Genomic DNA, 12749 nt, shown 5'->3' with positions numbered 1-12749 from the left:
TGAGACAATGACAAACACCTTTGTCTGATATCCCGATTATATAGGAGAAAAACTCAAGATCGCGAAGCGCTGCATCCCCTCACCCGTAGGAGCGGCCTCCCTGATCAGGCGTGATGAGTTGTCTAAAGGTGTGTTTGGTTCGGTGTCAACGAGGGATGGGACGAGACCAACCTTGGGTTGATCCGTTCCTTATTTTTTGAAGGATGACCTCATCCACTATTTTTAAAGAATATTCCTTGACCCTGACTCTAGGTCTCCAAACTAAACATAGGTCAAGTTAGAATAATCTCACCCGTCCCTCTTCATTCTTCCTTATCCATCCAAACACTACCTAAGTGCCGCAGAGGTGAAGGAAAAATAGAGGTAGAGGGAGACGACAGGGTAAAATAGAGGAGCGATAGTAGGATGTAGATCAACGAGGACAAGAAGATGATGGCATATGGTGGAGAGGCGGTGAGATGAAAGAGTCCGAAGAAAAAGAGGAGCGGTGGAGAGGCGGTGAGATGAAAGAGTCCGAAGAAAAAGAGGAGCGGTGAGAATACATAGTGGAGAAAAAGTAGAGTCAAACTTAACTTATGGGTGAAACTTCGAAGCCCGTTATTATCTTTTGCTTGCCCAGTTTTCCAAACAATTGCACGGTATTAAAGGACAAGGGAAGTTTCTATATAGCCGCCTACGGCAATCTCATAAACCCAGTCCCATAGACCGCAAAGACACAGCCGCAGCAGTCAGGTATTCACGCGCGCCGAGGCTGCCGTTCCCCATCGCGACCCTTGCACCGGGTCCACGCTGACCCTCTTCACGGGGGCGGCGAAAGATCTCAGCCGCGACGGGTTCGAGCGCCGGCGAGCGCTCGCCCACCTGGGCCTATAAACTGGCCCCGGCTCCTCTTCTCGCGTCGCAGAGCCCAGCCTCGGGATGACGTGGCGTATCGCGACACCGCCACAGCTCACTCAACCGCGCGGGTCTCCAACGAACCCCTTGTAGAAGCTTCCAAACCCTAGCGCAGGAGGAAGAGGAGCGTGGAGGAGCTCCAGGAATGGCGAAGGCGAGGAAGCAGAAGGGTGACGGTAGCGGTACGGGCGGAGGCGCCACCGTTCTCCACCAGAAACTCTGCCTCTCCATCGACATGGAGAACCAGCTGATCTACGGGTGAGCCGCGCCGCAGCTTTAAATGTGCTGAAATAGTTGCTATCCTCTCCCTGGTGCCCGCGCCATGACCTTTTGTGCGGGTTTAGCAGTTGTTCAGTGCTCCTTAGCGGGGATGGGTTGAGGCGCCAGGATTAGGGTTTGGAGCTCGAGGTGGAGCAGGGAGTTAAAGATGCGAGCGTTTGCGCTTTGTGTGTTGAAGTTAAAATGCTTTGTTTGATTTGTAGGACATATAGACCAATTTGTTTTCTGTTAATCAGTAATTGGATTTAATAGTGCAGTATCATTGCTGGATACTGACTGAAGTTGATGCTACTACCTGAATAATGAGCTGTACAATGTGATTGCTTAATAATGTCTGGTGAAGCTTTGCTCGTCTACTTGTGCTTGATTACTCATCTTGGCCTGTATCGTAATATCAAATTCTGTCAATTACATGAATAACTGTTTTAACCTGTGGACTGGAACAAATAGTTTCCTGCGAGGTCTGAATTTTTTGTGGAAGTTCCTTTAAGGTGATTTAATCATGCACATTATGATGCTTTGTGTTATTATGGTTCCACCTTAGTAACTGATCTGCCCTATGCTTACAAGATTCCTGTAATAGAATGTGCAAATTACCGGGATGCTGTGCTGAAAGAGCCAATTTATCATGGAAACGTATCTAGTGCAAACCAACCCCTCCGTGCAACCGTGCAAACTTCTAATATGAATCACATGATGTTGATCCAAGGGGACGTGCGGAGGAGTGGGAGGGGGGATTTGAAAAAGTGTGATTAGCAGCGGGCGGTTAAGTGTAAAATTATTCACACCCCTGCGTCCAGTGGCTAGAGTAAATTAGGGGAGGGTGCATATGCCTTGAGGGTGCATGATAACAATTTACAGGTGGTGCATATATGGTGAAAATTTGGTCCAAACCACTAGATTTCCAAATTTTCGTGGGTGCATGTGCACCCCCTAATTTCTACGTAGCTCCGCCCCTGCCTGCGTCCCTTGGATCAATATCATGTGGTTCAGATTAAAAGTTTGCACGGTTGCACGGAGGGGTTGGTTTGCACCAGATACGTTCCCATTTATCATTGTGTAAACCATGAGCTGTCTCTGTTGTCATTGTGCTAAACCATGAGCTACATTTTTGTTATCAAATCTCAAGTTATTCTTTGAAACCTGACCAGGATGCATCTGAGTATTTCACCATTTGCTGCTGTGCTACATTTGATAGACACTGTATTATGCTATATATCCCTGTGAATGGTCTTTTTGTAAACACTAGATTTTTTTAAAGTAGTGCTTTGTTTTCATTGTGTTAACGTAAGGCAGCTTTAAATTTCTCCATTTGAAACTAGTTCATTTGATTTGCGTAATCTATAAATACTGGGATTGCAATGTCTGTAAACTGATGTAGAAAATGTTGGAAATATATACATGTTTGGTATTTGTTATCTGTCAGAAAAGTGAGTATAATTCCATGTAGTTCTTGTTAAGAAAATATCAGGGAATTTAGTATAGGAGCTGGGGGAAATTGCAAATCGGAAGTGCGGGTTGTAGCCTTTGATAACTACAAGTGTTGGCCTATGTGCAAGTTGTTATAGCTGTAATTATTTTCCCAGGCAAGTTGTAGATTAAGTTATTCTGCTAGATTCAACATTTGGATGCACTTTCCACCTTTTCTTTGGATTATATGCTCTTTCGTTAACGGGGAAAGAATTTGGATTGGAAGCAACCTGTTCTTTTGGTAAATTACATTTAAGCTATGTAGTATGTACAAAGTAACAACATTATGTGAACATATACACCCCTCCTGCATTTCGTTCGATGAAGTTGTTACATTTTGTTGTGTTACTCATTGTTGCCTGTTTTTTGTAACAATACAAGTGTATAAGACCACTCAAATAATTATTAGATACCAGCCTAGATGAATTTTACTCCATGTGCTGACAATATGACTGTGGGAGGCTGACAACTTGTTTTTGGTCCATGCATTAAGGTACACTGAGATAAAAGCTCTTCTAGCTGAAAACGACACATTTGCTCTACATGCTGACAATATGACGATCAGGAGCATTCTGGTGGATGGTGAAACTGTTGAGTTCGACTATTCCCCTCATTGGAAAAATGAAACTGATCAACCTAATTGGTCTTCAATATCATGTTTGAACACTGTTGCTGATGCTGCATGTTCAACATATACTTCGTCTCTAAATCGAGAAGCTACACCAAATCTTATTGTGTCATCTGAGAGATCAATCAAGTCAATGATTGAGCAGCAGTTAGATGAAAACAGTGAAAAATATGAAGAAAATAGTGGAAGGCTTGAAAAACATGGTGGAAAGACCATCCAAACTTCCTATGATCAAATTGTTAATGGCTGCAATGGTTCTGCAGTGGAAGAGGGAATAGAAAATTCTGCAGTGGAAGAAGGGAAAAAAAAGGAAAAGGAAAAAGAGAAGGAAGAGAAAAATGGAAATGAGAAGAGCAAGGAAAATGGAAATGAGACTGAAAATGAAAAGGTAGAATGGATGTTTACACTAATACACATTATTTTGTCAGCTATTTATGTATCATTAGACATGTCACATGTGCAGACATGATACTTTAATTAACATATTATAGGTGAAGAACATAAAACTGGTTCACATAGATTATATTTTGGAGAAGGCTGAAACTGGCATTCACTTTGTTGGCAATGTCATGCATAGCAGTAATCAGATAAGGCGGGCACACTGTTGGTTTCCTTGTGTTGATACTGCCACACAACGCTGTCCGTAAGTTAATTTATTCTTTCCTGCTTTTGTAAATCCTGGTATAATATTTGTATTTGCATGTTAATAATTCTCTTTATATCATGTTATGCCCAGATTTGACTTAGAATTTACAGTCAGCACAGATTTCATCGCTGTCAGCAACGGTGACTTGCTTTACCAGGTATGCATTCAATCTTGATCAAAGAGGTCTAGAGAGAAAATATTAAATTCCTTGTTTTGGAAGAACTGACTTTTGTGAAGTAACAAGGAGACTCTTTAGCTTTAATGCACTTGGTATTACAGTTATTTTTTTGTGTGAATGTTACATGATGCTCTCTTTTTGTACTGATCTTGGAAGGTCTTTCTCTTCCACATTCTGCTTGTGCTACATCATGCAGGTCTTAAGTAAGGAAGATCCTTCAAAAAAAACCTATGTGTATAAATTGAACACTCCAGTTAGTGCACAGTGGATATCCTTGGTTGTTGGTCCACTTGAAATTCTCCTTGACAGAAATGACATAAATGTGTCACACATCTGTTTATCTCCTGCCTTGTCAAAGCTTCAGAACACTATTGCATTTTTCCACGATGCATACAGGTGCTGATCAATCATTTTTTGTGTGAAAACTGAAAAGTGCTTAGTTTGGTGTTGATTTTATTAGTATCTGAATACACTTTTTTTGTTCGATTTCTGAAATTTGCGTTTTGTATGCAGCTGTTATGAAGACTATCTTGCTGCACCGTTTCCCTTAGGTTTATACAAGCAGATTTTTCTTCCATCTGAAATGACAGTATTACCGGCAAGCTTAGGAGCCTCTATGTGCATCTTCAGTTCTGATATCTTGCATGATGAGAAGGTTATAGATCTGGTGCGTGTGTTTCTCTTATTTTACTCTATGTTCCTTTTGAGGTTGACCAAAAATTTGACACCATACGTTTTCACGAGATGTGAATGTGTGGCTGCTGTAGCATGTACTTATCAATTGCGGTAATTCTCTGTTTAGCTATTTTTCTTATTAGCTGTTGTTTTTGAGCTCCCCTTGCTCACTGAGAGCATTTAGCATCAGTAAACAATCCATTAAGGGCTAGTTTGGCAACCCCATTTTCCCAAGGGAAAATGAACTAATTTCCCTTAGGAAAATGAAAATCCCTTGGGAAAATGGGGTTTCCAACTAGCCCTAATGCATAATTTTTACTAGGCATTAACCTTGCTTCTTTTTGTTCCCATAACTAGTGGCTTGGTAACGCTTTGTACTAGGCATTAACCTTGCTTCTTTGTATCCCCCTTAATTAGTGGCTCTTGGTAATGCTTTGTATACCTGCATTCCATTATAGTCAGGAATTATGTTTCTTCATAACTTGCACTTACTAACTTGTAAAATAGCTCAGATAATTGGCACAAGAATCAAACTGGCTTATGCCCTTGCAAAGCAATGGTTTGGAATATACACAAGTGCAGAGGAGCCCAATGACGGTAATTCATTTCTAGCTGTTAATTCATGTAGCTATTACTTATTAAAAAACACTGTTGCCACTTGCCAAACAATTTCCTGCATGAACAGAATGGCTGTTGGATGGTTTGGCTGGTTTTCTAACCGATTTATTTATCAAGCGTTACCTTGGGAATAATGAGGCACGTTATAGGCGTTTCAAGGTTTGTCTTTTACCGAAAGCATGTGTTATTCTGAATCTTGTTATTGCTGAATGATCAATCATACAAATATTTTGAATAGAACATCTAGGAAATAACTTATTTTATGGTCATTTGGATTTACCATAATGATTTGACATGTGATTCAATTGGATCCTTTAGGTTTGTTTATCATTTACTTTTTTTTCACACAGGAGAGCTGTGTATCTTTGTCCTGTAGAGAACCATAACGATTTGGCATGTGATTGAATGGGATCCTTTAGGCCATGTTCGTTTCATCCCTGAACCATGGGGATTGAGGGGGATTAGAGAGGATTTTGACTTGTAGGGGATTTGATCCTCCTCAATCCCCATGGATTTACACAAAATGAACAGGGCCTTAGGGTCGTTTATCACTAAATTTTTTCATGGAGAGCTGTGTCTTTGTCCTGTAGAGAGAGGAGGGGACAGAGCCATGTACAAAGCAACCTCCCAACCTCATCTTGTCTAGATGTAAAATGAGGTTGAAATACAAGTATACAACATGAGATGACACACAGCTCTCCTGCGATGTTCAAGAAAAAACACAACATCGCTTGTTAAATCATAATAAGAACAACCTAATGTAGGAGGCCTCACCCTAAACCCTCTACACGACTAGCAAATAATTTCTGGAGCTTTCTAGCCCCAGCCATACAACAAAGTGTGATATCCTCTGAAGAAATTTTGGGCATTGGGCCAGGAACGAGGCATCATAAAAATTGATCTGTTCCTATGATTCCATGAAGTCCGTGCACCTAGGATCACAACAGAATTATACCCTTTTCTTTTAGGCTTCTCCATCTTTCAGTTTCCTTTTTTCTCCACCATTCCCTAAAGCTCCATTCATTGCATCTTGGCAAGAAGATCGAACCAAAACTGCCAACCAATTATTTTATTTAATTATGCTGACTAAGATTCTAACTCAAGACCTCTGGCTCATGCACCAACCAGTTTAACCTAAATACTTAAGTTTGTAGGGAATGCGGGCGATTCATTTTGATTTTATATTTCAACACTTTTGTGCTAGGCGACCTGCAGTCCAGCATTTGTTCCCGACTGATAACCATAAGAACGCCTAGCATTTTGGTGGAGCCTAAGTTTTGCATAGTTGCTTCCATGTCATGTTAATTGTTATAGATTCATAGAAGGCTTAAGTGTATTTTAAAGATAAATGTTCATTCACTTCATGCTTCCATGGTGCTGATCATTTTCTTCCAACGAGTTACGTCTTCTAAAGCATCCCAAATTTTCCCAGACATATTTAGAAATAAAATTTAGGCCCTGCTTGGATGGGCTAAAATAAGTTGCTAGCTTCTAAAGAAAGCTCTAGCTTAGCCAAACAGCCTAGCTAATACTCCAGCTTATAGCCCATTTTGAACTATCCAAGCATCTAGCATATAAAAGATGAGAGTGTTATCTACTATTATCTATACTTATGCTTATGTTGGACTTTAAGTCTATTATGTTGGTTTATGTTGAACTTGTACTCCTATTTGCTATTATAGTACTATTATCCCTATCTATTTGAGATTTTATTCCTATATTTTCTATTTTTATTTCCTATTTTTATATATTACTAAGGTGTCGCCTCGCCTTACGCCTTAAGCCCTTAACACTTAAAAGATAAAAAGGGGGTCGGTCGCCTTACCTTACCTTGCCTTACTGCCTTAAAAACTATGCATACAGACCCTTACTAACTGATTTAATTCGATGGAATCCTTTTAAAAAACTTGACCAACCTAATGTTGAACTAGGTGGCATTGTAAACATGAAGAAATATGCAACCAAATTTACCTTTGAGAGGACTAAGACTGTCTCAAACAACTATCCTATCTCATCCCCTATCTCAAACATCACTCTGTAAACAGTGTAATCTGCAGTGCAAATCCCCTATTTTACACGATCTGCTGCGGACAGCCTGAAACTTGTACCAGGAATGAAATTTAAAAAATCATACTTGTTTAGTGAAAGACTTCAAATTATTCATAGTGAATCTAAGAAGTGATAATTGCGGTCTCATTTTTCCAACAGTTTTTTCCTACAAAGTAAAGTTGGAGTTGGTGCAATGACAAAACCGTACACCCTTTGCCTTGAAATAGAAGGCGTGCATGTATTTCTAAATTCAAACTTTGTTTTATTTGACCTACAATTAGTGTAATCACATAGAAACTTTATAATGCAGAAGTGGTTACATTAGATTTGTATGTAGAAGTAGTTTCTAATGGTCATACTGTTGTAGCCACAAATTATATATTATATAACTAACAGTCAGTGTGATCTTGAAGACCACACCAAGTCAAATCATGCCTTAATGTTGCAGAGTAAAAAACCCTAATTCATTGATAGTGGGCTGTGGGCTGATTATTACATATACCCAACACTAGTGGGTTACGTGGGCTGGGCTCTAGGCCCATAACACTTTGACAGAAATAGAACAGTCTAACACTTATATATTTTTTTGGGATGGGAGGGGTATATTTTAATAATGCGGAAGGTGCTATGAAGGTAATTATCTTTGTGATGCCATTGTTACGTTAATAAATCATATTTAAGTAGCATTTGGACCAGATAGTTCTTGAGGTAGGTTTCATGTGTGATCTTCAGTTCCGTATTGGTCAGAACTTCTGATTTAAAGTCGTCCAACTAATCGCGACTCCGAAGGGAAAAACATCCAAATGTCATTTGGATAGTGGGAAATGGTGTGTGGGAACATGATACAAGAGGGTAGGTTAAATGACAAATGATCTGAACCCATGTTTTGCAACTAGGAATGAAATATATTGTCGCATAGGTTAATAAGACTCATTCACCAACCTAAAACTAGATGCAGGTTATGGGAGCTGGGTATGAACTTACCCCCTCCGCTAGAGCTCATGATGACACCCACTGCAAACCACCACTTGATGTGCTCCTGCGCTTGTTGTAGAACCCAGCCCCTGCTTCGTCTCGTGCAGGAAGTAGCACACTGCCCATCTCCATAAGGTTTGGGGTATCATTGAGCATCACCCTTTCGTTGCCTGCTGCCGCTACTGGCCGGTTCTGCTGATCACATGTTGTTTGCCACCGCTCCCACAGTTGACCTCGCCAGCTCGTGCAGCACGTCTCGACGGCCTGCTGGATCCTGCACTTATGCCTGCATTAAGTCATGTTCAAGGTTGCATAGGCTTAGCGTTGCTTCTGCGGGTGGATTGTGAGTTTTAATTTGTGGATATCGAACTTCGATGGGAGTGGTTAAGATCTTGATGGGGTTTTTACTTGTTGCTTACCAAAAGGGGTCTTTTTTGTCTTTTGGATATCCCATTCCCTTACTGATCATCCACAAAAGAAATGGACTGCAAATACATATCTATCACAATTTGAGTAGTCCATATGTCAGAACTTTACTATATCACATTCCAATGGTGATTCCAAACACAACTTCACCATATGTTTATTGAGGATCACATATCAATTTGGGGTTTTCATGTAGGAGCAATTCCTTTTGCCATTGTAGCGGAACCACCCAGTTTAATCCAGTTTAGTGCACTAATCTCACCTCGAGAGCGACAATACACTTAAATCAGATTAAACCGTTAGTATTTCGGATCTCGCCCGATTTAACAACTTATACATGGTCGATAACCACATCTCATTCGAAGTTGAGAACAGGGAATACAACCAGCACTGTTTTCAAGTCATCCAATTAATCACGATTAGTCGTGATTAATCGTCCAAGTCGGTTTGGACCAATCGTGATTAATCGCCCAAGTTGTCCAAACTAATCGTGATTAATCACGATTAATCGTCCAAGTTGGTCAGCTAGAACGACCAACAAGTTGTCTGATTTGAAAAGAGAGACAACCAGCCACAATTACAATACCATGCCAAAATAAGTATCATTATTATTACAAAACATAGGTTCGAACATAAACCATTATTTTAGAGTTTTACCGGTAGCTGCAATAGAAGTAACGATACAATAGCGATGATACATGAGTAGCATGGCGAAGCCGATCATGAGCTACTCCACGTGATCCTCTCTCGAGGAGGGTGTGTCCCACTCGACTGTCCATCCAGGTGGCAGATGACTCGGCCAAGTTATACCAGCAACTATCTCCTCTATGTTAGTAATGCCACAAGCAAGGCTGAGTATACTAATACTCAACAAGACTTGACTGGTTTGTGGAAATGACTCCACGACTTCTAGACATATGAGGCTTTTTGGCTGAGGGGTTTGTTTTGCCAAAAACAACTGCTAGTTGTCTACTTCAAGTTTTAGCTCCAAATTCTAGTTGATTAATTATTCTAGGTATGCATCCTTCTAGACAAACATGGTAAAGCCAACAATTAATTCAAACATCCACTTTATACATCAACCCTGTTCCTCTTTTTACTCAATGCAGTACATTGTCTCATTAGCTGTGAGAAACAGATGATTCAAATCGAGTTTTTAGCCTTACAGGGGAAAACCTAAACTCACGACATGCAAGTACCTCTCCGGTCCTACACACATCAGTCGTCCCCATCGATTCCCAGCACGTGACCAAAGCCCACTTCTCTTGGATACAAAGCCCCACTGCCATGGACCTAGCCGTGCAATGATTGCCCTTGTACCCACCACTATCTATTATGGGAAACCTCGTTTCAGAGCAAGTGGGAAGAATGTCCACGCGAAGGTTCAATCATGTACTATGCTTGCTGATTACTATATTCTCAGCATGTGTTTAGTATGTTCAAACGCTTGATACAAAGTATCCACATGTTCATCCTTATTCCTTTTCCATTTCATAGACAAGGCATCCTGCATCTCTTGAGGATCCGTGTCCATGAGCATTTCACGATCCCGTTCTTAGAAAGGATAACACCCAATTCCTGACATCGCATGAGTGCTAGAGAAATCACTCGACTTCTACCGTAATCCTATATTAGCATTGCATCTAAATGACTTAGCATACTAGTATTTCAATACATAGGTGATATTGTCATGTAACTAAATTTTCAAGCAACTCCTATAACTTAAATGCATAACCTATTTAGATAATGGAGTTGTAATAAACAAAATATTGGAAGTATGTATAAACCAGGAGCTTGTCTTCTTGAACTGAGTTATTCGGGAGGTCTTCTAAAGTGGAATTCGGATCTTGGTCAACGTCGACTATAGTCATATCACCCTCTTGTTGTACACCTTTGGCCGCCGGGACTAGCACATTCGGTTGATATGGCCCTAAGTGACCAGGCACAAGACGAAGCAAGAAAGGTGGAATTCTTCAACAAAATCACTAAAAGGCCATCTGAAATTCTCCCAATTCCAAAGCCCAGTCGGAGGAAAATGACACCCTTAGGGCTGGCTGCTCCTCGTTGAAGCAGGAGAGTAGCTGGAGTAGGAGTGGAATTCAGCATGCAAGACTGGGGTAGCAGAGCTGTCAAAAACGCCATGAAGACCCTGCTAATTATCAATGATTCTGGTGATATTAGCCCACAAGCCCTTGATGAATATGCTAAGCTTTTCAAACATCCCCTCCCACAAATCCATGTGGAGGCCCTGGCGGCTCTGTTTGGCTGGTCCTTCCCAGCAGCGATAGAGACTCATTAGGGCCCTGTCTCTCTTCTTTGGCGGTCTGGCTGCTGTGTGTTTTTATGGATCCTTCAAAAATTTTGATCTGGAATGTGAGGGGTTTGAACTCTTCTGTAAGGCAAGATTCGGTAAAAGAATTGGTGATTTCCTCCCAGGTGGATGTGATCTGTATTCAGGAAACTAAAATGCGAACTGTCCCTAGAGGATCTATCCTTTCTATGCTTGGTGCAGATTTTACTGATTATGCTTTCCTCCCATCAATTGGGGCAAGTGGGGGTGTGCTTATGGCCTGGAAGCGGCATATTGGTTATACAGGACAGCATAGAATTGACATTCACTGTATTTCAGTCCAATTTTGCAATGAGGAAGGACATACCTGGTGGTTGACTTGTGTCTATGGATACTGGCCATAAGCACACAGGGAGACAGTGAAAAGATTCTGTTCCTCCAGGAAATCAAAGATGTAAGAGCTGTATGTGAGGGTCCTTGGATATTGGCTGGTGATTTCAACCTCATCTATAAGGCATCTGACAAAAATAACTCCAATATTAACAGGGCCATGATGGGCCGGTTTAGAAGAATGATTTAGCTCTCAAGGAAATCCCTCTTCATGGACGCAAATACACATGGTCTAATCAACAGGATAATCCTGTCCTGGTTAAACTGGACAGAGCGTTCTGCTCAGTTGATTGGGAAATAATGTTCCCAAATACCCTCCTTCAGAGTGCAGCCTCTCTGGACTCGGACCACTGCCCCCTGATCTTGGGACTTAAAGATAACATGTTTGGGAAACGTAGATTTCATTTCGAGTCCTTTTGGACCAAAATCGAAGGATTCCAGGAAACTGTCCAGGCAGCATGGGACTCGGTGGAAAATGACAATTCTCCTTTCCTGACACTTGACAAGAAACTCAAGGTGACAGCTAAACGGTTGCAGGGCTGGAGTGAGAAGCGGGTGGGTCATGTTCGATCTCAGTTGGCTTTGGCAAAGGAGTTGTTACACAGGCTTGAGATGGCGCAGGATATTAGAACCCTCTCCCCGGCTGAGGTCTGGCTCAAAAATAAACTGAAAAAACAGACCCTGCTGCTTGCTTCTTTCAAGCGAACTATGGCAAGACTGAGATCAAGAATCACATGGCTTAAAGAAGGGGATGCTAACTCAAAGTTTTTCCATGTGCACGCAAAGCATCGCAAAAGGAAGAATCTGGTCACTAAATTGGTGGATGGAGATCGCATCCTTGTAAACCATACTGACAAAGCTTCGGCGGTGGATGACTTCTACTCCACTCTCATTGGTCAGAATGGGATCAGAGAAAGGACGATCGATCTTGAAACCCTTGGGCTGCCAAGACATGCTCTTTCAGACCTTGACTCTCCTTTCTCTGAGCATGAGGTTTGGGAAACCATCAGTGAGCTCCCTTCAGATAAGGCCCCTGGTCCAGATGGGTTCACTGGACGGTTCTATAAGGTCTGCTGGAGCACTATAAAAGATGATATTATGGCTGCCTTGGCTGCTATTTGGAGCAGGAAGTTTGATCATTTCAGTAAACTCAACACGGCATACATTACATTGATTCCAAAAACAGATGGGGCTGATCAGGTTAAGGACTTTCGACCAATCAGCCTTGTGC

At 41.4% G+C, this 12749-nt stretch overlaps 1 protein-coding gene across 1 annotated transcript in view; it reads left to right on the top strand.

The window, feature by feature from the left end:
* Positions 1-675: 675 nt before the first annotated feature.
* Positions 676-12749, top strand: part of LOC103634102 (transcription initiation factor TFIID subunit 2) — a 31746-nt gene continuing 19672 nt past the window's right edge. Inside the window, exons 1-8 of the mRNA XM_020541015.2 lie at positions 676-1152; positions 3137-3659; positions 3763-3914; positions 4008-4074; positions 4292-4491; positions 4609-4762; positions 5283-5367; positions 5456-5547. Coding sequence (XP_020396604.1) covers positions 1040-1152; positions 3137-3659; positions 3763-3914; positions 4008-4074; positions 4292-4491; positions 4609-4762; positions 5283-5367; positions 5456-5547 — 1386 coding nt within the window. The 5' untranslated portion in view covers positions 676-1039. The remainder of the gene's footprint in view (positions 1153-3136; positions 3660-3762; positions 3915-4007; positions 4075-4291; positions 4492-4608; positions 4763-5282; positions 5368-5455; positions 5548-12749) is intronic.

This window comes from Zea mays, chromosome 7 (assembly GCF_902167145.1).
Source record: "Zea mays cultivar B73 chromosome 7, Zm-B73-REFERENCE-NAM-5.0, whole genome shotgun sequence".
Lineage (NCBI taxonomy): Eukaryota > Viridiplantae > Streptophyta > Magnoliopsida > Poales > Poaceae > Zea > Zea mays.
The sequence above is the reverse complement of the archived record's forward strand: the minus strand, read 5'-3'. Positions and strand labels throughout refer to the sequence as shown.